At 30.2% G+C, this 25638-nt stretch overlaps 2 protein-coding genes across 5 annotated transcripts; one reads left to right on the top strand and one right to left on the bottom strand.

The window, feature by feature from the left end:
• The first annotated feature begins 6959 nt into the window (after positions 1-6959).
• LOC113871226 (ABC transporter G family member 22-like) lies at positions 6960-16794 on the top strand. Its single transcript, XM_027508177.1, has 12 exons — positions 6960-7048; positions 7556-7945; positions 10394-10461; positions 10996-11231; positions 11660-11815; positions 11990-12173; positions 12718-13026; positions 13986-14273; positions 14922-15206; positions 15746-15853; positions 16299-16551; positions 16597-16794. The coding sequence occupies exons 2-11, from the start codon at positions 7564-7566 to the stop codon at positions 16518-16520; spliced, it is 2238 nt and encodes a 745-aa protein (XP_027363978.1). The 5' UTR covers positions 6960-7048; positions 7556-7563; the 3' UTR covers positions 16521-16551; positions 16597-16794.
• Positions 16795-18608: 1814 nt separating this feature from the next.
• Positions 18609-25365, bottom strand: LOC113871011 (prolycopene isomerase, chloroplastic). 4 transcript variants are annotated; one of them, XM_027507667.1, is made up of 13 exons: positions 24769-25364; positions 23911-24117; positions 23717-23816; positions 22773-22855; positions 22373-22429; positions 21752-21904; positions 21585-21663; positions 21314-21462; positions 21090-21224; positions 20806-20919; positions 19623-19733; positions 19410-19518; positions 18609-18957 (listed from the first exon to the last, which is right to left on the bottom strand). In XM_027507667.1, the coding sequence occupies exons 1-13, from the start codon at positions 25183-25185 to the stop codon at positions 18884-18886; spliced, it is 1788 nt and encodes a 595-aa protein (XP_027363468.1). In that variant the 5' UTR covers positions 25186-25364; the 3' UTR covers positions 18609-18883. The 4 variants fall into 4 exon arrangements, 2 of the variants coding, with proteins under 2 accessions (XP_027363468.1, XP_027363469.1); XR_003505737.1 differs by having other exon boundaries at positions 18624-18957; positions 19410-19545; positions 24769-25365; XM_027507668.1 differs by having other exon boundaries at positions 18664-18957; positions 23911-24119; positions 24764-24955.
• Positions 25366-25638: the final 273 nt, after the last annotated feature.

Below are 25638 nucleotides of genomic sequence, written 5' to 3'. Positions count from 1 at the left end.
TTATAGACAGAAGAATTATGATTACTTCATTTATTCTCTTTAATATATATATATATATATATATATAAAAGGAGTGTAATAAATATAAGTCCAACTAATAGAAGAAAATAATCCTAATAAAAGTGGTCAAATACTTTGATATTCTAAAGGGTGTATATTCCATTTTTCCATAGTTGTTGAGATTAGTTTAAACTTTTACAAATCCTCATGTCATGTATGGGGCTTGTGGGTAGAGAAGAAAAAAAGAAGAGAAATTGAAATGAATAAAAAAAGGTGATGATATTAATAAGGGGTTCCACGTGGAAGCAAAATGGGAAAATTGGAGGCATGTGTGAGCGAATTTGCATTATTTTAATAAAATGGGTTGGGTTGTTGAAGCATATTCATCCTTGGCCGTACACGTGGCAACAGCATGACGCTTCAGTATATTATCACTCTCACAAAGGACCTTTTTATCGGTCGCTGTCGTGTCGTTCTTATACGCTCACTTTCCCTCCCACTTAGGGCACCGCCCCTTTCTCGAAGAGTGTGTCTTCTCTCTTTTAGAATTTAAATAATAATTTTAAAAAATAAATTAAGTTTTTAATCTCTTTAAATTTTATAACTTTTAATTTGATCCTTTTGAATGTTATAAACTTTTCATTTTATTCTTATAAATGTTATATATATTTTTTATTTTATCTTCTTAAAATAAAAGACTAAATATAAATTTCATGATAAGGAAATTAAACAAAAATTAAATAGAAAAATTATTTATAACAAAACATTTCTTTGGGAATTCATTTAAAAAATTAAAAATAAGGACAGAAACTAAATTAAGCTTTTAAAGTGATAAGATTTTATTAAAACATATTTATTATGATTTTATATTTTTAATTAAATTTAACTATTTTAAATATTCAAATTTATTTATTAATAAAATTTTGAGCATGATAAAAATAGGAAAAAAAAGTATGCTGAAAAAAAGGGAAAAATATAGAGAGGAAATACCCCACTCCTTGCTTAGTTTTATATAATAAAAACATTCTTTTATTTTTTTCGTTTCACATTTAAAAGAATAAGACTATACATAAATAAATGAAAATATACATATGTGTACAATAGATAATTTTATTCTATCTTTTTCTTTAATTTTACCCTAAGATGAGCACGATGAAAAATGGTAAAGTTTATGTAAATGCCAATTTTTTAAAATCAATTCATTTCTATCTATAGATGCATGATGAATAAGAGATCGATGAACATAGTCCTTAAATGTTCTTCCTTTATTTTTTACACATATACTTCATACCAAACAAAATTTTCAAATTCGAATTTTGTAATATGTAATTTGAATTTAATTGTGAGATTTATATGTATGAAAAAATATTACTATATTCATAGAGGTTAATCTCGTATTTATCAAAATGAAAGATCCTCTAAAATAACAGTAATTTATAACAATTATGACATATTAAAAATAAAAATAAATATAACTACTGATTAACTATATATACAACAGGTACATCTGAAGAACCTGGAGAAATAATTGTACTTCTGACACTAAAGAGATTAATAGCCATAACTATTATGAGGTACTATGCAAATATCAACACTGATTATATCAGCATTAGTATTTTATTACCAATACTAATGAATAATGAAATTGGTCGCGTTATCCTCATAATAATGCATTATTAACTTCAAGTGTTCTCAGCCTCTTGTATTTATTATTCATGGGTTATATTAAAATAATTTAACAACATTATAGTGTTGCTTTTTTTTTTTTAGTTACAATTCGACAACATTATTTGATTAGACATTCCACATATCTATATAGAATTGGGTTATATTTTATTTTGATTTTTTAAAATTGAATTGACCAAAGAAGAAAATACAGGTACGATTCATATGAAGAAATAAAAGTTGTGAATTATTAGTATAATTTAATTGGAACAAGTGTATGTATAGTCCTTAACTGTGGGATTACAGGTGTAATCCTCTATGGATGAAGTAGACATTTGGAGTATTACGTGGCAAACTCTGGTTGATGGAAGGAGATGATGATAAAATGGCATACACGAGAATTAATCATCTTATGTTAAAATTTTATGCAACAAAACACTTTATTTTTATTAAAAATTTATATTAGCAAAACCAATCCAACCTTGTAATGGAATTCAATGTGAAAATAAATAGAAGAGAATAAAGTGACTTGCAGTAAAATTTTAAAAAAATTAATTATATATGTAAATTATATTAATAATTTATTAATATATATTGTTAATTTTTTTGAGAGTTGTAAGGGATTTAAATATTTTTTATACTTTAAATTTATTCTTAATAACATATTAATATTTTTTAAAAATCTAACATTAATCAATAAATAATAATTTTTGTAACTATTAAGCATAAGTTGGGTCACATGAGAAGATCCTCACTGAGCGGTGACCACACAGAGACAGGGCCTTATCGTGAAGAAGCAGCGAATCATAAGTCTATTTTGGGGCAGCGTTGTTTTTGTCCACACCCTTCTCTGCATACCTATTGCCTATTCACCACAAACACTTCCACTGTAAATGTCACTTTTCTCCTTCATTCTCCACCCAAATCACTTGTATGCCATTTCCTACACATCACCTTTCCATCATCATTTCTAATTAAGTATTTTTAATATTATTTTAAAATCATATAATCACTTTAAAATTTACTTTTATATCTTTATAAAAAATATCTTAAATATCTCAATATTAATAATGCTCTGTGAATCTCATAACGCTAGATCCTGATAACATGATATATTTATGGAGATTTCCTATTCTGGGTAGGGATTTAGAATAATCTATTTTATCGAGTATTCAGACAAAAGAGACCATCTATATTTAGTATATTGTTTTACCAAAGCATTGTAATGTTTTTATATGATTGATAGACAGAATTGGAGAATAAAATTAATTTTTTATATTGTTTTGTATTTTACTGTAACTTCCATTCTACAGAGGATTTGAATTAGAGATTGACAAGATAAAATAGTATATAATAATTTATTATTCTAATTTACACCAAATAAGATAATAATTTATTTTACTCTACACCTTAAATCAACTTATGTTGCCATAAGAGAAATTTTTGCGTACACAGTATTAAGCTTTGTCGTTATCTATTCCTTCATTGTTTTTACAAAAGTTAATCTTAGTGAAATAAACAAGACATTATTAGCATGTCTAATTAGCTTAACATTTTAATTAATATTATAATTGAGATGACAAGTAAATAGAAAATTATTCTTCTTAAAACAAATTATGGCATTAGTCGTGTTAGTTTCTTAATGACGAAAATGACATTTGTAGTTCGTAAATTAGCATTATCTAAGGACGAAAATGAGTTAAAATTTAGGAAAGATATCTGTTATCTCTCTACAGAGAGAGATTTATATTTGTATAGCATACGTTGGGTTAATTTGATAAATTAAGAAAGCATGAATATTATTATAATACTAGTATTAATGATAAAGAATTAATAAAAAGTATACTAAAGTAAAATATTTAACTTAATTAAAAAAAATTAACTTTTAATTATAAAATATAATACATAGTATAGATAAAACTGGACAGTATAATATTGATCATGTCCATATTTATACTTGCAAAATTTTGTAGATAATTATTCATGTCTAGACTCAGACTCATTTGATAGATAAATATACCCTATTCATTGTGTATTATTTTTATGAATTGAGTTTGGGTTTAATTACTATCGTTAATTCAATAATTAAATTCAATATATATTCCATTAGGAATCAAAATTTTTAATAAAAGAGTATATGATTAAATAAATACATATAATTTAAATAGCTGAAGTAAGCATAATTTTTATCATTTAAAAATATTAATAAAACTGATTTTATATTTTTCAAAATTTAATTTAACTATTTACTCTTATGGTACAATTTAATTCTTTTTAAACTCTAAAAGCACATTAAATATTTCACGTGGACTTTATCTACTAGATTATTAATTCTTAAAAAAAAAAAAGATTGTTTCTGTTGATCTTTTCTTCACATTAGAAAATAATAGTTTTATTTGGGTGAACTTGTAAAGAAACTTATACAAAAAATAATAAAATTTCTTTTATAAGTTAAAAATAACTTATCATTTTAAATTTTAAAAAAGTTAAATAAGAAATTTTCTGAAAAATAGAAAAATATAAGTTATTTTTAACTAATAAGAAAAAAATTATTTATTTTTTTATATAAATTTTTTCCTTAATATTTTTTAAAAAATTTACTCAAAAAGAAGCATATGTAATAATGCTGAGAAGGACTTTTGGCTTAAGCAGTTGACTCTTAAACTCATGATAACGAAAGCTAATTTTGATATCCCAAATAAGTATGTTTCTAATCAACATTATGAAGTGGCAAAAAAAGTTACAAATTTATGCATTTTGCTTTCCCTTCGTCGTGATGATCTGGAATCATCATTTCACCACCAAATATTATACTCACTTTGAGCCAAAACGAAGCGTGCATGTGTTTGGAATTGCATTGACAAGTCAAAATACACGTATTTATTATATGCTTTTTGGTAAAAAAAATAAAATTCTTTTAACATAAAAACCAAAAATAAAATTAAAAAAAATGCAAACATACTAGAAATGGTTTTTGGGAAATCTACAAGAGTCGAAAATTTCCCTTATTTGTATCTGTATCCTAACATCATTTTGTTTAAAATTACAAAACAGCTTTAACTTCAAATGTATAGTTCTTATTGTCTTAATTTTAATGTAATATTTAATTTAACTGTTAATTTTTATTTTTACCTTTTAACTTCAAAGTAATTTTTAACTTTGATTCAAAGTCAAATATTCAAAATATCGTATCATTATCACTCCGCTCAAATTGACTGCAAAATGAAGCTCTTACTAACTTCTATCATGAACTGTGGTTATAGACTCTTAAGTCAGTTCATCAAATCATCACTCATATTTATCTTGGTTTCAGTTGCAATCTCTCACCTGAATCATCACGAGTACACTTTCACTATCTAACCATTATGACATTACTGGTAGTATCAAATTTATTAGACATGTTATGCATACAGTACAAACAATGAACACACTTTCTTACTTAAACTGTTAGTGTCAAGTGTATATAATCTTAAATCTACCTTAGCTAACAACACATATATAAGGAGATAGGAAGAAATTCCCTACTTCAAGTACCCAATCTAACCACTCTATATCATTGCTTTAGTCACATTTTTATTAACTTAGATGTTAGAATATTTCTTACAAGAAAATCATCTTTAAAAAATTGTTGGAACACTGTAAATGACTTTCTTCAAACTCTTTCAACTTTTGAAGATTATCAAGATGAAGAGTTTAAATCAACTGCTCTCAATATTCATGTATTGACCAAACTTTACCTATTTTTAATATTCAATTGATGTAATTTTTAGTTAATAATATAAAAATTATTTAAAATTATATTTTTTTCCTAAATTGCATGTATCCTCTGGTTTTGTTCAAATAAAAATTATTTCTTTCATAGTATAATCTTAAAATCACCCGATCACTTTATAAAATCCCATGAAATTTAATTTTAATCATTTATAAAAAATCTAATAATCATTAGTTATCTATAACCTTTATCTAAAAATGCCATCTCTCATTGTTTAATAGTTGATTGATACTCCACAAAATTCCACACACAAACGTCATGATAGATTAAAATACATCAAAAGATCTATAAAGTAGTGAACCAAAATTTGAATTTCTCATTGAGAAGAGATCTCACATTATTTAGTGTCGGATTGTAAATTACCTCTTACAGAGGATACATGTGAAGAATAAAAATAAATTAATAAATGTGAAAAAGGAAAAAAAAATGGATGACTGACGAATCTTTTGACAAAGTTTTGTGGAACCCCGTCGATGTACACTTGAAATCTTGAAGGTACAAGAGTATAACGACAATCAATTTTTGAATGGGTTTGCAGTACATGGCATTCCTATCTTCCTAGGAAGCTTCGTAGAAACTTCATTACACACAAGGTACAACTGAGTTGATCTTACATGCTGAACAAACACTGTACGTAGGAAGGACTACATTAACTAGCATTCGACCTATTCAATAGCAATCATTTGTCCTTAAAGAAACTTTAAAGAAAAATGTCTGTTTTCATGTTATTTGTTTTAGTTTAGTTACACTCACTTTTACGGTCATTAATGAAGCGGAGTTTCATTTGGTTTATTTTTCTTTCTATTTATGTGACATTTTATAAAGAATATAAAAAAAGGTGTAAAAAGGATGTGTAAAAAAAATTATATATAAATCAATCAATAAATAAATAATAAATAACTTACTACTCATCATATTTTTCAAGTATAGAAAACTCCAAAACCCTAGGTTCCCTCTTGTGTAGGTAATCTCGGTTGAAAGCAAGATCTATAAAATACACGCATGCAGGTCCCTCTCTAACCCAGCAAACAGAACTACTTTCATACTGAATAGCATCATATAGTTTCTGTCCGCATTAGACCTACTTGATTATCGCACATGAGCCATGAGTAGCCACCCCTCACCAAATTCATATAAGGTTAAACACCTTCATTAATACCAAAAGCATGCCCTTTGACGTCAAGCCCGATTAAACTACAAGTTGATAGAAACCTTCAATGTTCCTCCAAACATTAAGGAATTGCATGAAAATATGAGAAGTAATAATAATAATAATAATAATAATAAATGAAAACGTTACATGATCGACGCGTGTACGGCAAATATGGCCTGACCTAGCGTGCATGGAAGGTCCATGATGAGTGATTATATCTATTTGTGTAAGGTTCAGTGCTTATCACAAGAGGTGGAAAAAGAAATATATTGGAGGCTGATATTTGGAAGGAAGTGCAAGGGTAGTTTGGTAATTTGATATGATTGCCCTTTATAAGAGGGTGAATGCTCCACATGATTGGATGTGCGTTTTATTGATTGCTGTTGCTGAGTTGAGCTTGGTCTTCTATTCCATTTTCGGATCATCCCCAGCACTAAAAACAACTCTTGATTCTCAAGGTATTGTCTTCTGCTCCTGCCCCCTATTTATTTTTTAGCCCAAAAAGAAAAGAATTAATTCAAAGTTATATATATTTTCCTGTACCATTGTCTATACAGTTATCATCATTGGAGTCTTCATTTTAAAATTTGATTGTATATTTTCTTCTATTTTACAATAGTTTATTACTTATCTCGTACCTCAGAAGTACAATACAATTATGGATATCTCAAGCTTTACTATCGCACGATTCTACATATCGCTAGTCTTTAATAAAGCCTCAATAATCTCCTTCCCTCCATAATCTTGTACATCTTTGGAAACAAAAAAGCGCATGCAAAAAAATAAAATAAAAGAGCACACCCATTCCCGGTATGGCACTCCACTATCATATGATGATATTATAAATTTACATAACCTGATATACTATATACTGATTAAATCATGATACCATATTTGATAATGTAGGGGTAAATAAACTACACAAAAACAATTTTATTACATTATTTTCTCTCTTTGGCAAATAGCGGTGATTATGGAGAAAGCAAATTCGTCATCCGGATTAGTGAGGACAAAATCGGATCAGCTAGTGGAGTCAATGGTGGCAGCTTTGAAATCACCACCGTCTGATCATTCAATGAACGGAATGATGGAAGGTGGTGGGACCCTTTCGAGGAAATCAAGCCGGCGGCTGACGGCGGCGTCGCCGGGACGCGGCGGCGGAAAGAACACACACATAAGAAAGTCAAGGAGTGCTCAAATAAGTCAAATGAAATTGGAGCTTGATGATGTGAGTAGTGGTGCAGCACTTAGTAGAGCCTCGAGTGCTAGCTTGGGACTCTCATTTTCATTCACTGGATTCACTATGCCTCCTGAGGATATTGCTGACTTCAAACCTTTCAGTGATGATGATATCCGTAAGTTTCATCACATTTTGATTGCTTATTCTCTTTATAAAAATAAGAAATAAATTGAGTCAAATTTTGTACATAACCTTAATAATGATGTTGTGATTGTTCCCATAAGTGAAAATAATGGACATCTCTTATTTAATTTATCTCTGGTTTTTTTGGTGAAGGGAATATCAGTTACCTAAAGAGTGAATAATAATAATAATAATTTGTTTTTAGAAGAAAAAAAATTGGAAAGTAAAATTTCAGACATACATGTAGAGCCGTAGCAAATTGATAACTTTCCATGTTCTGTGTGAAATTATGAGTTTATATTTTTATAAGAAACTGATAACAGATAAGAAATTTGATTTCAAGCCTAACAAAAATTAATGTTAACATCTCGGTATTGTTTTTATTAATTAATAAAATTTTGTTTGAGTTTCAGTCATTCAATTTAAAGAACAAATGTTGTATATCATTGGTCTAGGTTTGTGTCGTGCACTTACAGTAACCACAAAATATACGTGGTGAGATTTGCACTGGTGTCTGATTTACATTGCAGATCTGGGTAGATTTCCTTTTTGTGATTAATAATGACATAAACATATTTGCATTTATAAGAGTGACCGTAGGCAAGGGCAAAACAAACTCTTAAGTACATGTGAAAGGTAAAATAGAAGAAAAATGTTGTTTGTATGATTAATCTATAATACTTTAATTTCATGTGTTTTTATATATATATATATTTAGAGTATATTTTTATAAGCGTATATATAAGAAAATACAAATACTAAATTTAAAATATAATGTTATATTTAACAGTTCAAATAATGAAACTAAAATAGAAATGGTCCTTCAATTTTTAATTTTTATTGTAAATTGATATAATACAATGAAAGTACAGTAGCCTGGTACGTGTCCGTAACTGAGATAAAGCATTGCTAGCCAGTGGCAATAACGAAGTCATGTGATGTCATTGATTTCGGGGCCTGAGAGCAGTTTAGAGGGGTCTCAGCTTCAAGCCTTCAACTCAATGTATTAATAAAATGTTTTTGAATTTTTACACTAAAAAAATTAAATATAATATTTAACATACATACAATGTTAAATATAATATTAACTGTAAAGTTGACACTTGACATAATAACTAAATGTGTTTATTACAATAGCTGTCGGTAAAAATGAAACCGTTGTCAAACGTTCATATCTTGTAAGGTTCATTTATTTTAAAGCTATGAAATTCACTTCCAATAAAAGATTCTAATAAAAATAAGATTCTAATTATATTTAAAATTAAGTTAATGAAAATGAATTATGTTCAATTCAAAAGCAACACTCAACCTACTTGCATTCACATTGACGTACGTAGAGGATGTGTCTTTGTCGGGTCCAGTCCAACCAGCCACCTCTAATCAGAAACCCCGTGAATAACGACCCAACATAAAAAAAACAGGTAACTCTAGTGGTACCCACTACCCATCACTCAGAACCAAAACAGTGTAGCTGCCATGTCCAAGATAGCTACTGTCATTTTCCTTAGAGCAATCATATATATATATAATAACATTGTTCCAATTAATTGACTTTTTTAACACTAAAAAGGGTGTTATCAGTATTTTAAAAAAGTGTTAAAAATATATTCTTTCTAAATCAATTATTTATTATGATTTATATAGAATTATAAAAGTACGAGAGCAAATAATTAAATTAAAAAATATTATATTATCTTTATAATTTTTAAGGGTGTGTTTGAAATGATAAATTGTTAATATTATTTTTCGCATGGATTCATAAACCCCCGTATATTTCTACTTCTCTAAATTTTTGTCTCTTTGTCATGTTTACGTCTTTCTCTGTAACAAGGAGCAAGTAGCAGTTCTTCTCGTACTACTATTGTGCGGGGACATGTGTACATGACCCGTTTTGTGGACAAAGATCTTGAAAGACAATTTAGCTGTTAATTAGGTCGCACTTCTGGGTCCTAACACAAGTGAACCTGTCACTTCCTGTGTTTTTTTAATTTTTCTTACCCTTCCTTTTTTCTTGGAGAACAAATTGCCTCACTTTTGGGCCCATCAATTAAATTCAGGTTGACTTTTAATTTTCACCCTTGTGTGGATGTAGTAGTCTCACTACTTGTTGGTGTCAATATAGTCATAACCATGGTCCATGCTGTCTTCCCCACTTGTGTTTTGATTACAAGCAAATGTTGCACCCTTATAACGAAATCATGTAGTGTCAATGACACGATAAACATCCATGCATAGTTTCTTCTTAATCATTTTACAGATATTTGCCCCTCCTAAACTAATACCACCACAAACCCAAGATTTTATTATTATTATTTCTCGTGTATACAATGTTGTACTAAGTGAAATTAAACTTATAATTGCCTGGCATAGGCTTGTGAGTGAAGGAGCTTCTTTTTCCCACCTTGAATTTGTATAAAAGAGTTTATTATGTATGTTGCAGCGGAGGATATCGAAGCTGGAAGAAAGACAAAGTTTCAAACGGAGCCTACTTTGCCTATATATCTTAAGGTAATGTAACATGTCAAAAATTATGTCGCTCATTTCCATGCCTGCATCTACCTCTCTGCCAGGGTTCAAATTAAACCTTCAATTCAGTAACAGAACATGAGATTGATGTAGCCCTGTGTATTTGGGCAGGCAAGGATGAAGCTTCCTCTAGCAATCAACGCGACCAATAGAAAATGGCTAGCAAAATTGCATGGTCAGGTTCAGTCTTGTACAAAGTTTCATGTGACATCAATGTACAAGACTACCCCTTCTTTCCTGATAACCATATAAAAATAAATTAGTTGTACCAATTACTAAAACTATAGATTGGTACTCAAATCTTTTGAGGCTTTAGCTATATACTAGTGAGGCTTTATAAAATGGTTTGGCTGAGAAAGAAGGGTGTGGGAGTGTGAATAGCTAGACACAAATTTCTACTAAAAAGAACATATTATTACGGTGCATTGAGCTTACATTTGGTGATGTGTTTTATTTTATAATGTGTTTGTGATGGATCCCACTTAATAAGTAATGTTCTTATTATGGAATCTGCAGTTCACGGATGTGACATACAAGATAGTGATCAAAGGCATGACAACAACTGAAGAGAAGGATATCTTGAATGGGATCACTGGTTCTGTAAATCCAGGTGAAGTTTTGGCATTGATGGGTCCCTCGGGAAGTGGAAAGACAACTCTATTAAATTTGCTTGGAGGCAGGTTAAGTCAGCCCATGGTTGGTGGTTCTATCAGTTACAATGACCAACCATATTCCAAGTTCCTCAAGAGCAAGTAAAATATACAAGACTCTTAAAGTACATTTTAAACATATAAAAGCAGGAAGTTTTTATTGAAAAAAAAAATTGTATTCATTATACTTTTGTATTCTGAATGTAATAATTGATTTACTTTTCAATAAAAATTTATTAATTTTAGTTGCTTAAAAATCAGTCCTAAAGGCTGATGCCACATATTTCAAATTGGGGAGCAAACACATTCAAAGGTGAATGGCATGAGGTACTTAAATTGAAACAAACTGATGGAACTCTTAACAAGTCAAAGGTTACTACAAATTTGTAGTGATCAATATCCTCATGTCAATAAGATAGTAATTAGACAACTTTTTTCTTCTTCAAATGGTTCTTATATTTGCTTCAGATAGCGTGCAAAATGACTTATTATTTTTTCCATATACTGTACTTACGCTAAGCATGTTGCAGGATAGGATTTGTGACACAAGATGATGTTCTATTTCCTCACCTAACTGTGAAAGAAACATTAACATACGCAGCCAGGCTAAGACTTCCAAAGACATTCACAAAGGAGCAGAAAGAAAAACGAGCTTTAGATGTCATCTATGAGCTTGGCTTGGAGAGGTAAATGCTTCCATTTCATCATTAACAAAATGTCCAAAATTATAATGAGCACAAAGCTCATATTGATAGAAAGAACAAGGTAAATACTAAAGAGTAGAGCATTATAACCCTTCAACAGATGTTATTACTTAATTATAGAAGCCAATATAGTTTATATTTTATGTATGAGAAAAGGTGCCAAGACACTATGATTGGTGGTTCCTTTGTTCGTGGAGTATCTGGTGGAGAGAGGAAGAGGGTTTGTATTGGCAATGAGATCATAATCAACCCTTCTCTTCTTTTTCTTGATGAACCAACATCTGGTTTGGATTCTACAACAGCCTTAAGGATCGTTCAGATGCTGCAAGACATAGCAGAGGTATTTGTTATATCACCAGCTAAGATTTTAGAGCATACTTAAGCTCTGTTTGGAACAAGTTATGGAAATAGTTTATAACTTTCATAAGTTTTTATTTCAAAAAGCTATTCAGTATAACTTATCAAAATAAGTTCCTTATTCCAAGAAATTTTATGGTCAAATATATGGTACAAGCCCTCATGTAAATAGAGCTTGTTGAATAAATATTCATTAAGCTAATTTTCCAAATGCACCCTTAATAGTTAACATAGTTGAAAGACGAGGGAAGGAAAGTCACTAATGCTAATTACAAACCACATGACAAGTAAACACACTGACTCATGAAAATGGCATCCATGACAATTCAATTTAAATTCATTTGGACGGTATGGTCTTCAATGCACTATTTTCACTAATGCTTTATGTAAGCATAATTTATTCCTATCTAAGTTTATTTATTCATAGATACATTTAATTTAATTATATTATATGCTTTGGTGATGAACCAACAATTATCTTCTCCATGATTAAACCTATTCCACTAACCTGTTAATTGTAATGGTAGGCTGGTAAAACAGTGGTGACAACAATCCACCAACCATCAAGCAGACTCTTTCACAAATTTGACAAGTTGATCCTTCTTGGAAAAGGGAGTTTGCTTTACTTTGGAAAAGCACCAGAAGCAATGAATTACTTCCATTCTATAGGGTGTTCACCACTTATTTCCATGAACCCAGCAGAGTTCTTGCTAGACCTTGCTAATGGAAACATTAATGATGTTTCCCTACCTTCAGAGTTGGAAGATAGAGTGCAAATGGGAAATGCAGAAGCTGAAACACACAGTGGAAAACCATCACCAGCAGTTGTACATGAGGTAATTTTCCCTTAATCATTTAATGCTAAATAACTCAATTCTCCATATTTTGCATTTAGAGACTGTTTAAAAGAGCTTATGAACGGCTTATAGAAACAACTTATGACTTTTATAAACTCTTTTCAGCTTATTTCAATGACCTTCTTGGTATAACTTATTAAAATAAGTTGTTTTTAGTTTATCCCAATAGTTTCATGATTAAATTTATAACATAAGTCATCGTTTAGAAAAAAGTCTTATTGAATATGTGCTTGAATAAGTTATAATACATAACCATTTTTCTATTTTAAAGATCTACAAAATTTCCTTCATATTTGTAAAACTTTCTGCAATTAAATTTATAACATAAGTCATCGTTTAGAAAAAAGTCTTATTGAATATGTGCTTGAATAAGTTATAATACATAACCATTTTTCTATTTTAAAGATCTACAAAATTTCCTTTATATTTGTAAAACTTTCTGCAATCAACTCGAATGCTGTTATACTCAACAGATTCGTTTGCTAAGCCATTATTTGATGGATATTTTGTGGTAAAAATGATACTCGTATCTTTCTTCAGTCTTGTATGTTGAGAAAAGAGAAGAAATATATGCAATTGGCTGGAATTTCATCACAGCTCCCATATGTTTGAATTGAATGTTCAGTTACATCAAATAATTAACTGTGTTCTTTCCATTTTCTTAATATTTAAGGCTAAGCAATAGAAGGAATGTCAATGGAGTACAAAACATCCTTTAGTTGATGACTCAGTTTATAAATCAATTGGGCATTGAGAAAATTTTGTAGTATGTAAATATTAATATTATAAACACAGGAATTTTGCATGTTTGCATAACAGAAGCAAAGTTAATAGAGTAAACACAAAAGTTGGGTGGGAGAGTAGTTTACTAATTGAATTTAAAGGATATTTCTGGAGAAAAGAAAGTTTTCATCTGATTGAAAATGAACTTTTAACAGTATCTGGTGGAGGCATATGAAACTAGAGTAGCAGAAACAGAAAAGAAAAAAATAATGGTTCCTATCCCCCTTGATGAAGCAGTGAAGTCTAAAGTAAGTTCTCCTAAAAGACAATGGGGAGCTAGTTGGTGTGAACAATATTCCATACTATTTTGGAGAGGAATCAAAGAAAGGAGGCATGACTACTTTAGCTGGCTGAGAATCACCCAAGTTTTATCCACTGCAGTCATCTTAGGATTACTCTGGTGGCAATCAGATGCTAAGAACCCAAAAGATCTACAAGATCAGGTAAGCTATTATATTTGCTACTCATAAAATGTTGACAAGGCCATGGGAAAAAAACAAGAAAGACCATATTGAAATCTGAAATGCCAATGTTCTCTCTTAATTTGCCCTTTTCTTTTAACATATTCTTCATTATTTTTTAAATTTATTAGTAATGACAGAAATAATGAGTGAGATTGATTAAAAAGGTGGTGGAACTCATCATTTTTGAGTTCTAATAAATTTTAGTTAATAACAAGAGTGTTGAAAAGAATAATATTAAACTGTCATCTATAAAACACAAAAACTCCTCATGCTTGAACATCTCTTCTGTACTTATTTGACCCGTGAACACATTCTTTATTAAGTGTTCATTTAAAAAATTATTTTTTATCAACTTAAACACCTAAGCCAACACTTTCCATATGGCTCGAGTACTTAAGCAAACACTTTCATATAAATAACCACTTCAAGGATACTAGTATCATAAAAAATATACTTATATTTTTTAAAATAATTAAGAAAATTCAGCTTTAATATAATATAAAATATTAAAAAACAATCCTCTATTCATATTTTACCAACAAGTATAACTAACATGTATCCCTATTATCACCAAACTCTCTTAAAGCATAAACATTGTAAGTTAAGATATATTTTTGTGGATTGCAGGCAGGACTACTTTTCTTTATTGCTGTTTTCTGGGGATTTTTTCCTGTTTTCACAGCAATATTCACATTTCCTCAAGAGAGAGCAATGCTGAGTAAGGAACGAGCAGCAGATATGTACAGACTAAGTGCATACTTCTTGGCTAGAACCACAAGTGACCTTCCACTAGACCTCATATTACCAGTGCTCTTTCTACTTGTTGTTTACTTCATGGCTGGTCTCAGACTCAGTGCTGCCCCTTTTTTCTTCACCATTCTCACTGTTTTCCTCTGCATTGTGGCAGCTCAGGTATGTATTTCATAAACTACTAAGATGCCAATCAAAATTAGAATAATGTTATTCTTATAATAATTTTGTACAATAGACAGAACTTAAGTGCAGTTCCACAAGCGCTTTCAATGTTATTTTTTAATCAAAATTAGAGTTTTACTTTAATAATTTATAACAACATTAAATACAAAATTTATATAGAGGTGAAACTCTAGTTTAGATTAATAAACAGTACAAAAAATAGTTAAAGAACTGTACCTAAGTTTTGTGTTGATATTTACTCATTTATTTTTTTTATTACATCCTTGTACTCATAACATTATTGTAAAAATACATGTCTATATGGTTTGAATAAAATTTTCTATTTTCATTCTTTGTTCAAACTCGATATAAACGTGTCATTTCATTTTCATGTTATTTCCTTGTTTTCAAGGATTTAGAACATAATTAAAGCAATATGATATTTTTGTAATTATTTATAAAAATAAAAATATTTTCTTAAACCTAACAAATCCTAAAATAGTATGCAGTTTTGACAGTGGTAGGTTGTGAAACAGGGACTGGGACTCGCTATTGGGGCTACACTAATGGACTTAAAAAGAGCAACAACTTTGGCTTCAGTAACTGTGATGACCTTCATGCTCGCTGGAGGATTTTTTGTGCAGGTAAATACATCAGTTTTTGTTTGAAATACAATGTTTTGGTTATTAAATTTTGTTTATTATAACAAATACTTTAAAGTCCCTTAATAAAAAACATTCAATTTCAATTCATCATTGTATATATTTGTATGACAAATGTTAATACGGGTTAAAAAAATTAGAAAATTTTTATTAAAGAGTATCATCCATTATTATATTTTTATTAATTACTAGTTTAAATGTATTCCAACTGTGTTTTTTAATAAAAAATTTCATTTATTAATTTCTTGACACATTGATTAGCAAAACTCATTTTTAATAACTTAAAGATACAAGTATGAAGTAATTTTTATATAAATACTTAATTTTCATTAAGTACATTTACTTTTTGTTCCTTTGTTCAGTGACAATTGTAACATTTAACTAACTTTATGGTGAAATAGCTGACATGTGATGTTAAATGTGGCAGAAAGTGCCTGTGTTTTTTTCTTGGATCCGCTACATGTCTTTCAACTACCACACCTACAAACTATTGCTAAAGGTGCAATATGAACACTTGGCACCTACCATTAATGGGATCAAAATTGATAATGGTGTAACAGAGGTATCTGCTCTAATTGCCATGGTTTTTGGTTACCGTTTCTTGGCATATCTTTCTTTGAGACGAATGAAACTTCAATCTGGAGCTTGAAATAACAAGGTGCTTCCTATCTACATTAAGAGTCATATTAAATGAAAAGGCTCACATGTAAGAGGATTGATTACAGATTCAAGTACCTAGCATTGGTGGGTCTAGTGCTTTTGGCATTTTCTTTTCTGATAATCATGTGAATATTGCAGTTCATTTAGCATGTTGAAATGTCACACATGCATGCCACATGTTTTTATAGGCACATCAGTATCTGAAGAATTCGGAGATGTGTTTTTGAGAATTACTTAACTCTCTGAGAGTGTTTCATTGACTGGAGCTTGTAACTAGTGCTGGAATTAGAGTTTATCCATTTGCTATTAGTCTTTTTGAATTGTCATTAATCAAGCAAGATATAATTTGACACTACTAAAATCTGCTTTTTGTTCTCTAATTATCATGATTTTACTTTTGGGTTATATCAAACACAAACTAATTATGGACCTGATAAAAAATTATAAAACAAATATATAAATTTTTAAAATGAAAATATTAGTTTTTAGCTTATTAAAAGAAAAAATATATAACCAAGCATCGATTAAACACAATTGTGCGAAAAGGATGGAAGCCAATTATAACATCATATGGGTATCTGCAGTTTAGTCTGGGTCAATTTTAATGTAAAAAATCATTCAAAATTGTTTTTATAATAAACTAACAGTAGTTCAGTTTGGCTCAGTTTAAAAATACTATAAAAATCCAATCAAACTATTCTTTTATAGTTTTAATTGAATTGGTTATTTTGATTTTTTCTTTATCATTTTTTAAGAGATAATATTTTATTTTTTGTTGGCAAATAAAAATTAATAAATTAATTAGAGTATAAATTGCATTTTAAAACAATATATAAATTTTTAATTGACTAACTTTTACTTATTTGAAAAAAAGAATGGAAGACACCTTGGTTGGTTATGTATCGATTTTTTGTCTTTATGAAAATTGAGTTACGACCTAGATCTCGACATTAAAAATTGCGTAACTTCTTTTACGCGTGGAAAATAAATAAAACTTTAATATTTATTGAGACAATACCGATATTAAGTAATATTTTTTTTTAATTTTAGATTTAAAAAATATTTATGCTAAAACAATATGAAATATTGACATTGTTTCATAAGTGTTAGGTAATTAACATTCATGACAATTTATAAGTTGATGATTTTCTTTTATTTCAATATTTACAATATTAAATAATAAAATATATGTATTTTAATTAAAACTAATAAAAAATAAAAATAAAATAATAAAATAGATAAAGCAGTTATTAAATAAAAAAATGCATCATAATAAGATAGTAAACTTATTTTTTTAGATACAAAATATTATATTTCATATTATTTATATGTTAATCAACAATATTTATTTTTAAGTAATAAATATAACTAATTAATATTGTTGTTAAATTAACTTTTTTTCAGTAAACATTAGATGTCTCTGTTTTATTTGTTTTGGTCAATAATATTAGAGGTTGAAGCATGGCCGACGAAAGTATCCAAAACTCATAAAAGATTAAGATTAACAATTTTGTATATATATAATTTAAAGTTTATCCTAAACCTAAAAATTTGGTACAATGCATGAGAAACTTATTACCTTACTAATACAATTATTTACGTCAAAATCTATTTATTTTTAACTTCTTCACCTTCAAATATGATTTTCCTTATTTGATATATTATGCTTTCAATAAAAGAAAGTAGTATATACAAACATGTTAATATGTTTTAACTATAAAATTATTTAATACCTGTTTAGTTGAAATTTAACAAATCTTTTTTAGTAAGAGTTAAATTGAATCGTTGAATATTTATAAATTATCTATATAAATTAATTTAAATCATATATGAATCATCATTTTTGAAGGTGATGATAGTTTTACTGATATCTTCTTTCTTATGACATTATATCTGTTATTTATCGTTTATTTTTATAATTTTATTCTCAAACTACTATTTTGAAATATTTCTTTTACATTTATATGAAAAGTAGGTCAAGATTTTAAATTTTCAAATCTAGACATTTTTTGAGCCTTCCACGTGTATCTTTCATGGGAATCCTCTTCATTGTAACATGTTTACGTGCACATAATTTATTGGTCCCTTTGCTCGGTAAAGATCACCTTATTGTATGCATTACTTTTGTATGGACAAAGAAAACTACTCATACAGTCATCACTTACATTTTTACACTTCAAGCCCATTCCCCCACCCCCTCCACCACATACAAATAATATAAATAAATTTTAAAAATAAGAAGCTAAAACCAAGTTAAACTGACAAATTGCTAACTCTTTGGAAAATTGTGGAGGAAATCTGCAGTGTGAGGGTACTACTGCATCCAACAAAATGGTTCCTATATATTAAACCTCATGCTAGTGTTCTTAAGAAATTAAGTAACGGAAGCAGCATGGCATCCAACACAGGTGATTTTTTCTCCAACCCTGTCAAAAAAAATCAATGATTTAAATGAGGCTAAAGAAAATTCAACTTACACCGTCTCCACCATTCTTGTTCTTGGTTAATGACCTTAAGACTAAGTTTAAGCATCAAAAAATAATAAATTTTTATTTAAAAAAGAAATATTTATTACACTAGAGTCACAAAAGTATTATAAATACTTCATTTTTTCATATAAAGTTTACTACTTTTAGATGCTTAAACTCAGTCCTGAGAACCGAAGATAACAAAAGTTACAAGAGTTACATTATTTACCATGATATCCCCAATATTCATCAATTCAAATTCTGCCAATGTGTGTTAAAAATTTGAAACTAACAAGAGCAAACATACATACTAAAATATCAAAATTAACTGATAGGGAAGCATTATAGAAAATCATAAAAGCAGGCTCAGCTAACATGAAACCCAAGGTGCATTCAATGCTGTGTCTTACCGATATCTGCAGCTACTCGATGAGCACACATAACTCCTGAAAAAGCTACTGAAATAACACCTTGTCCAGGGAAGCAGCTATCACCAACACAGTAAAGACCATCTATGCCCTGAAAGTTTTATCGATTTATGGCTTACTTTAATCAGTGCATTCTAAAAGCATAGCAGAATATTCTATGACCAAACTGTTATTCATTTTTGAAACTAAGCTTACTGAGGTATTAAATGGCATTCCCAATAAGCCCTTTGGGATTCCGCGTGGCATTGGACCATAAGTTCCCCCATCACGGGCTAGGTATCGCCGGTGTGTCTTTGGTGTCCCTACCTATAACAGGCTTTAAAATTTCAGAAAACATACAAATAATAATAAAAGCTCGAGATCAAACAGCAAAAGAAATCCTACAGTAGTTATATAAAGGTAGTTTCATTTACTGAACAGATAATTCAAACATGTACACATTACATGCATGCTTCTACATTTAGCTACAACAAGCACAATTAGTTGTCCTGAAATGCATTGTGTAGTATACAATCATAGTAGAAGAAATAACTTCTAAATACCAGTATGCTTTGCGTATAAAACAGAAAGATACACTTGTTTTTGTTTCAAAATCATGATTGCATAAGAGCATTTAATCAAGTAGAAGCCACCCCACTTTCTTCCAGATTTTTTTAAAATTAATTCAATATATTATAAAGCCATGAAAAGAGTTCATTCAATGGAACAAATATACTTCTTAGACTAAACTCAGAGTTAACTAAAACTGCAAACTCCTCTCTGAAAGAAAGAAAAAGGTAGTATCATATGCATCGAGGCTCTTAATTGACAGAGTTAACTTAAACTATGAAGCCTTATCTTGCTTACTATTCTAGTCACAGTATGTTACAAGTATCATTAAGATTTTGTGAACAAATAAAAAAACTATCTTGAATGCCGCTGGAGTTTGAACCTTTCAAGAACAAATGTATTTATGCAGCACCAACATTTATGTTTAATATTTATCATTACGGGCATGACCGAATTGAAGCCCACAAGCAATGAAATAAACGATAATTAGTTCTTTTCAAGAAATATAGCTCCAGTTTATTCATTTGTCAACAGGAAATAGGATTAGTCAAAATCCATTACACAAATCATTGTTCCACATACCAGATCTACATAATTCTGTATTAAAGAAATATCTACAAATCCAAGTAACTCTTTGCCAGATTAACTAAATTTTTAAAATTAAAACATTTCAACCAATGCAGGCAAAAAATTGTGTTTAAGCCCCCATAGTTAAGCTAATAAAGATAAGTACAATCACCGCACATTGATTTATTTTCCAATTGCTTTTCACAGTGTAGGGAGCAGAATTACTGTTCAGGGTTACAAGGTCAGAGGTTATAGCTTGTACCTCCATAAAATCGATGGATGATCTAAGACCTGGAAACAATTTCTTCTCTAATCTGCTTATGATTTCATCTGCTACAACCTGCTTCTTTGCCTCATATTCAACTTTTGAGAGACCCTAGCACAGAAAACAGTGACATAACTGAATGTTACAGATTTTATGCATAAACTAGCAGCAAATTAATAAAACAGGAGGCAAAAAAAAGTGGTTCCTAAATTATAGTTATAGAAGCACACAAGTTAATTTTTCAATTTTATTTAGCAGATTCACTACTCAGTATTGCCTACCTCCCAGTCCTCTACAGAAGAAGTTGTGAATATGTGAAGGATATGATGGCCCTCAGGGGCCAATGAGGAATCAAGAACAGTTGGTATACTTAAAAAGATACCTCCATATGGCTCCTCCAATTTGGTCCAGTTGCTCTAAAGAGGTCAATGTAAAAACATAAACTTGATTATTAATTCAAAGGTGCTAAGACTATTAAGTATCAGTTGAGTAAACTTTCAACAACCTCAAGCACAAAATGGTGACAATCTGTATCTAGTGGCAAAACCTCAGCTTTAACCCCCATGTGAATTGAAAGAAAAGATGGAGCTTTAACATAAACTTTCTGGAAGTTCTCCTCTTCTTTCGGAAGTGGAACACCCTTCAGTAACTTTCCTACAGTGTAACATTATGCAATTAAGGATCAACTAACTAAGAATTAACGAAGGCATGAAAGATACATGAAGATTATCATTGATTAACAAAATGTCTAATAAAAATTCTCATTTTAAACTGACCGAATGTATCCCATCTGCTAGCATTTGATATTATGGTTTTGGCAAAGAACTCTCTGCCATCTGAAAGCCTAACACCTACCTGCAAAAAGCATAGTACAATCCTTGAGAAAAAAAAAGCTGCTTTCCTAAATATTTCACCATTGTTTCTAATCCGATATCTCACTTACAGCTTTGCCCTGATCAGTTATAATACCAGTGACATTCGCCTTGTAAAGTATCTCACTACCCTGATCAACTAGACCTTTTGCTAAGGACTTCGCAATCCCACCAACACCACCAAGAGGATAGTTAATCCCACCAAAGTGTCTGTCACATAGAACCTGGAGGAAAAAAATTAGTCAAGCCATACAGGAAATAGAGAGCGAGACAGGAAGACGTGAATTATGCAACTGGCCACTGTTTCGATTGGTACCCAAATTTCTAACTAAAACAATGTTAGCTGTCACCGCTACATTCCTAATTTTAGAATCAGTTACGAGATAGAAAAAAAATAACAGGTCATAAACATGATAAATAATAATGGAAGGATGATGTTCACATTTTACAATTTACATGCTTAACATTTAGGAGAAATAAAAAAACTTAAACATTTGTAAAGATATTTGCAGAAAAACAGTGAATGCTGGATCATATTCATGCTAGTTCCATTTTTCACAATCAAATCCTCCACCCACTGCAACTATCAGCAATGAATGGAAGATGAATCCTCCTCTCCTAGACAATTTTAAGAAAGAAATAAGAAAATTTCATGAACTGAAAAAATGAAAAAATCTAAGTGAACAGATTACCATGCTAGCATTGATCATTGGTGTCCGCAAAGCGTTGACTGTGCTCACTATAAAGCACTGCAATACCACAGAGATTTTATGGATGAAAGTTACCAAATCACATGCCAATAAATTGAATAATTAATCAATGAGTAAATAAGTAGCGCTATCTCACTTGAAAACAGGTGTTTACAGAAAGATATAAAGTATGTGGCATTGTCTGTTAGCCTCAATTTCTAATATGGTACCCACAACAATCATTCTCAACCTCTTTGGAGACTCATAATAATTGATTTCTCTCATATTTAGCTACCCAATGTCATTCTTATCACATTTCACAGAACAACTTTTCACATTATATTACATTTTCCCTAATAAATTCAAAAAACTTCTAACTGAATCAAAAAGTTGCTGTATCTACCTCTACATCTATGAAAGACAACAACTGTGGATCTTGAATGTACTTCCGTGCTATAGCTCCAGCATTTTGAGGCAAATAATAAGCTGCCATATAATATTGTCAGAGAGGCTAGTGCCAGCCAAACATATGAAAATATTGATAGAAAGCTCAAATATGGAGTGAGATGCAGACAGTAGAACATGGTAACCCCTATCAATAGTGCACTGTTATATTTCATGCTTATTGGTTAATAGAGATCACCTATCACATGAATGTTGCACAGAAAAAAATACCAATGAATAATCAAGGTTGGTCATGTCCTTTGCTCTGCTCAGGACAAAGCAAAAGTTCATCAGATGCTCACATTGATTGAAATCTTCATATTGAAGGCTTGCATAAATCGACTATCACAACTTGGTATTGCAATGAAGTGATGCATTTCGAAGATTTCAGCAAATTAATTGCAAATTCAGAGACCCCTTAGGAGATCAATATAGGTTTTCTAAAATGTTTATCTTTTATACAAATTCTCCACCCAAACATAAGAACTAGACTATGTGCTAATTTTCTAGGTCTAGGGTACACCTTATTCTGGAAAATAAAAAATTAATTGCATGATGGAATTTTCCATAAGCATCACTAGCACAAATATTGTCCTGATCTTCACAATAGGAAAAAGTTTGTTGAGACGACTAGTTATATACTGCAGCATTTCAGCAGAGAACTGTAAATAATATGTAGTTTAGTGATGTATTTGTTCCCTCTTTCACCCTTTGCTTCCCCTCAACACTTCTTTTAAATCAAAAGTTAATCTCACTGCTAAAAGATGACTACTCCCTATCAATGAAAATGTTGATAAGATAAGATAAGCAATGTGGAACAAAAAATCATACCAACTTTGTAATTGAAGTTTATGATTTTAAACTTATGGCCTCTCAATTTTAAAATAAACAAGATGAAAGTACCTAGTGTCAAGCATTCAAGTGGCTTCTGAAAAAACTGTCCAAAAAGGTAGAGTGGCTCTTCTAGTGACTTCAACTCCAACGAATTCAGGGCGTTGAAAATCTAGCCATAACACAAATAAGCTCTTAAAAAATTGAATTACAAAGAGAGGCAAAAATGCCTTAAGGGGCCTGCAGTCACCTCAATTAAGACAAACCTTCCAGCATTCACCATAGAATTTAAGGATACCCTCCTTTTCATGGGGAAAGTAACTGGTCAGTTCTTCAATGAATTTATCATATTCTCTGTGCACTCGAACAGAAAGGTTATTGGGTAGATGGAAATGAACAGTTGTAGGATCAGGTATCACTTGCATCTGGCAACCAACTGCGTCCAATGCTTGTGTTATCAAATTGAGATTACCCTACACAAATACAAGGTACATCGTGTTCATGATCCTAGGATATATACAATTCAACATAAACAAAAATTAGAAGCTAGTGCCCAAAGCAGCCATTGGCTAAGATATTATTCAAAAGCAAACTACAGTTATTCAGAACTTAGTTGATCAGAAACCATGCTTCACATAAAGCAACTCATGGTCATGGGAGTGTCATTGAGAAAACATCTACCCTTATGTTCTTGATTCCATAATTTACTTTTGATAATTGTACACCAAGTGTATGTTTGAAAACATGTTGAAAAAATCTGTAAATGTGAATTCAAAGCAGAAGCTACAACTAGTAGTGTTAAAGTAAAGATGGATTCATGCTCATTCGAAGGTGAATCCAAATATGCTACAATTAAAAGAACAAACTAGATACAGTCATTCTGTTCATTGCCACAAGCTAAGCGCAGAAATTATAACGATAGTAAAACAGAAAAGTGTGTTCCTTATTAATATGCCAAAGTAAAAAAAACTAGTAAATAGCAACCAGGAACAAACAGTAAGTCCCTTTCACAAGGCATGCATTCATATTCCTTCATTGTAAGTGATAACAACACAATAAGAATCACATTATGCACCAAATGAATTAATAAATAAAAAACAAAACAAAAAATAAAAATAAGTGACCTTGTCACTGAAACCAAACATGACAGAAGCGCCCACATCAAAAGTATAGCCATCCCTTTGGTAGAACCCAGAGCTTCCACCAGGAATCACATATTTCTCCAAAACCAAAACTCTTGCACCCTTCACTGCCAGCTGTGTCCCTGTAACCAACCCTCCAATCCCAGACCCAATAACAATTGCATCAAAGCCTTCACCAATACCCTTCTTCACCCCCTCTTCCACACTCAGAGTCTCTGTTGACTGCACCGCCAACACCCCTTTTGTTCTGCGAGCATTGGAGCAAGACCCAGATGGAAATATATTCCCTCCACAGTTTCCAAACGCTAAAGACTGAAACTTTGGGCTCAAGTAGTGGCTTTGAGAAGCAGCGCGTGTTGGGCCAGTGAGAACAAGAGGAGAGTGGTGACAAATAAGCATGGTTAGAAGGAGTAGCAGGTTCGTTAATTTTGGGGGAAAGTTGAACTGTTGAAAATTGGCGGTGGCATGATGGGTTGGGTGAGATTATGGTGTTTGTGTGGATTCCACTCACTCCCAATATTGATTCCCCGTAGAGAGAAAGACAGATGACGATGTTTGGCACTTGTTAATGCATGTTGCAAAATTATGAGCTGCCATGTTTGGTACTAAAATAATTGATGGTTGTCTTCTTAGACATTAAATGATACAATGATCTTATATTTTTAAAATAAATTATTAATTTTATTATTTATTAATATATAATTAACTATTATAATTATTTTACGTATAAAAATATAAATTATTTTAATTTATAAAATTTATTTTAATTTTAAATAATTAGAATATGTTATAAATTAATTTAAATTACTCATGTTAAAATTAATTTATTTTAACTTTTTACGATATATTAAA

This window comes from Abrus precatorius, unplaced genomic scaffold (genome assembly GCF_003935025.1).
Source record: "Abrus precatorius isolate BTA unplaced genomic scaffold, Abrus_2018 Scaffold7, whole genome shotgun sequence".
Lineage (NCBI taxonomy): Eukaryota > Viridiplantae > Streptophyta > Magnoliopsida > Fabales > Fabaceae > Abrus > Abrus precatorius.
Note: the sequence above shows the minus strand (reverse complement) of the source record. Positions and strands in the feature narration are given on the sequence as shown.

Excerpts from the sequence above, each read along its gene's own strand:
- LOC113871226 (XM_027508177.1), top strand. The coding sequence starts at position 7,564 with ATGGAGAAAGCAAATTCGTCATCCGGATTAGTGAGGACAAAATCGGAT. Across the intron at positions 11,816-11,989 it reads TATGAGCTTGGCTTGGAGAG|GTGCCAAGACACTATGATTG; the intron begins GTAAATGCTTCC and ends GTATGAGAAAAG. Across the intron at positions 15,854-16,298 it reads CTGGAGGATTTTTTGTGCAG|AAAGTGCCTGTGTTTTTTTC; the intron begins GTAAATACATCA and ends TAAATGTGGCAG.
- LOC113871011 (XM_027507667.1), bottom strand. The coding sequence starts at position 25,185 with ATGCTTATTTGTCACCACTCTCCTCTTGTTCTCACTGGCCCAACACGC. Across the intron at positions 22,856-23,716 it reads ACTTGAATGCTTGACACTAG|CTTATTATTTGCCTCAAAAT; the intron begins GTACTTTCATCT and ends ATTATATGGCAG. Across the intron at positions 20,920-21,089 it reads CTTCTGTAGAGGACTGGGAG|GGTCTCTCAAAAGTTGAATA; the intron begins GTAGGCAATACT and ends TTTCTGTGCTAG.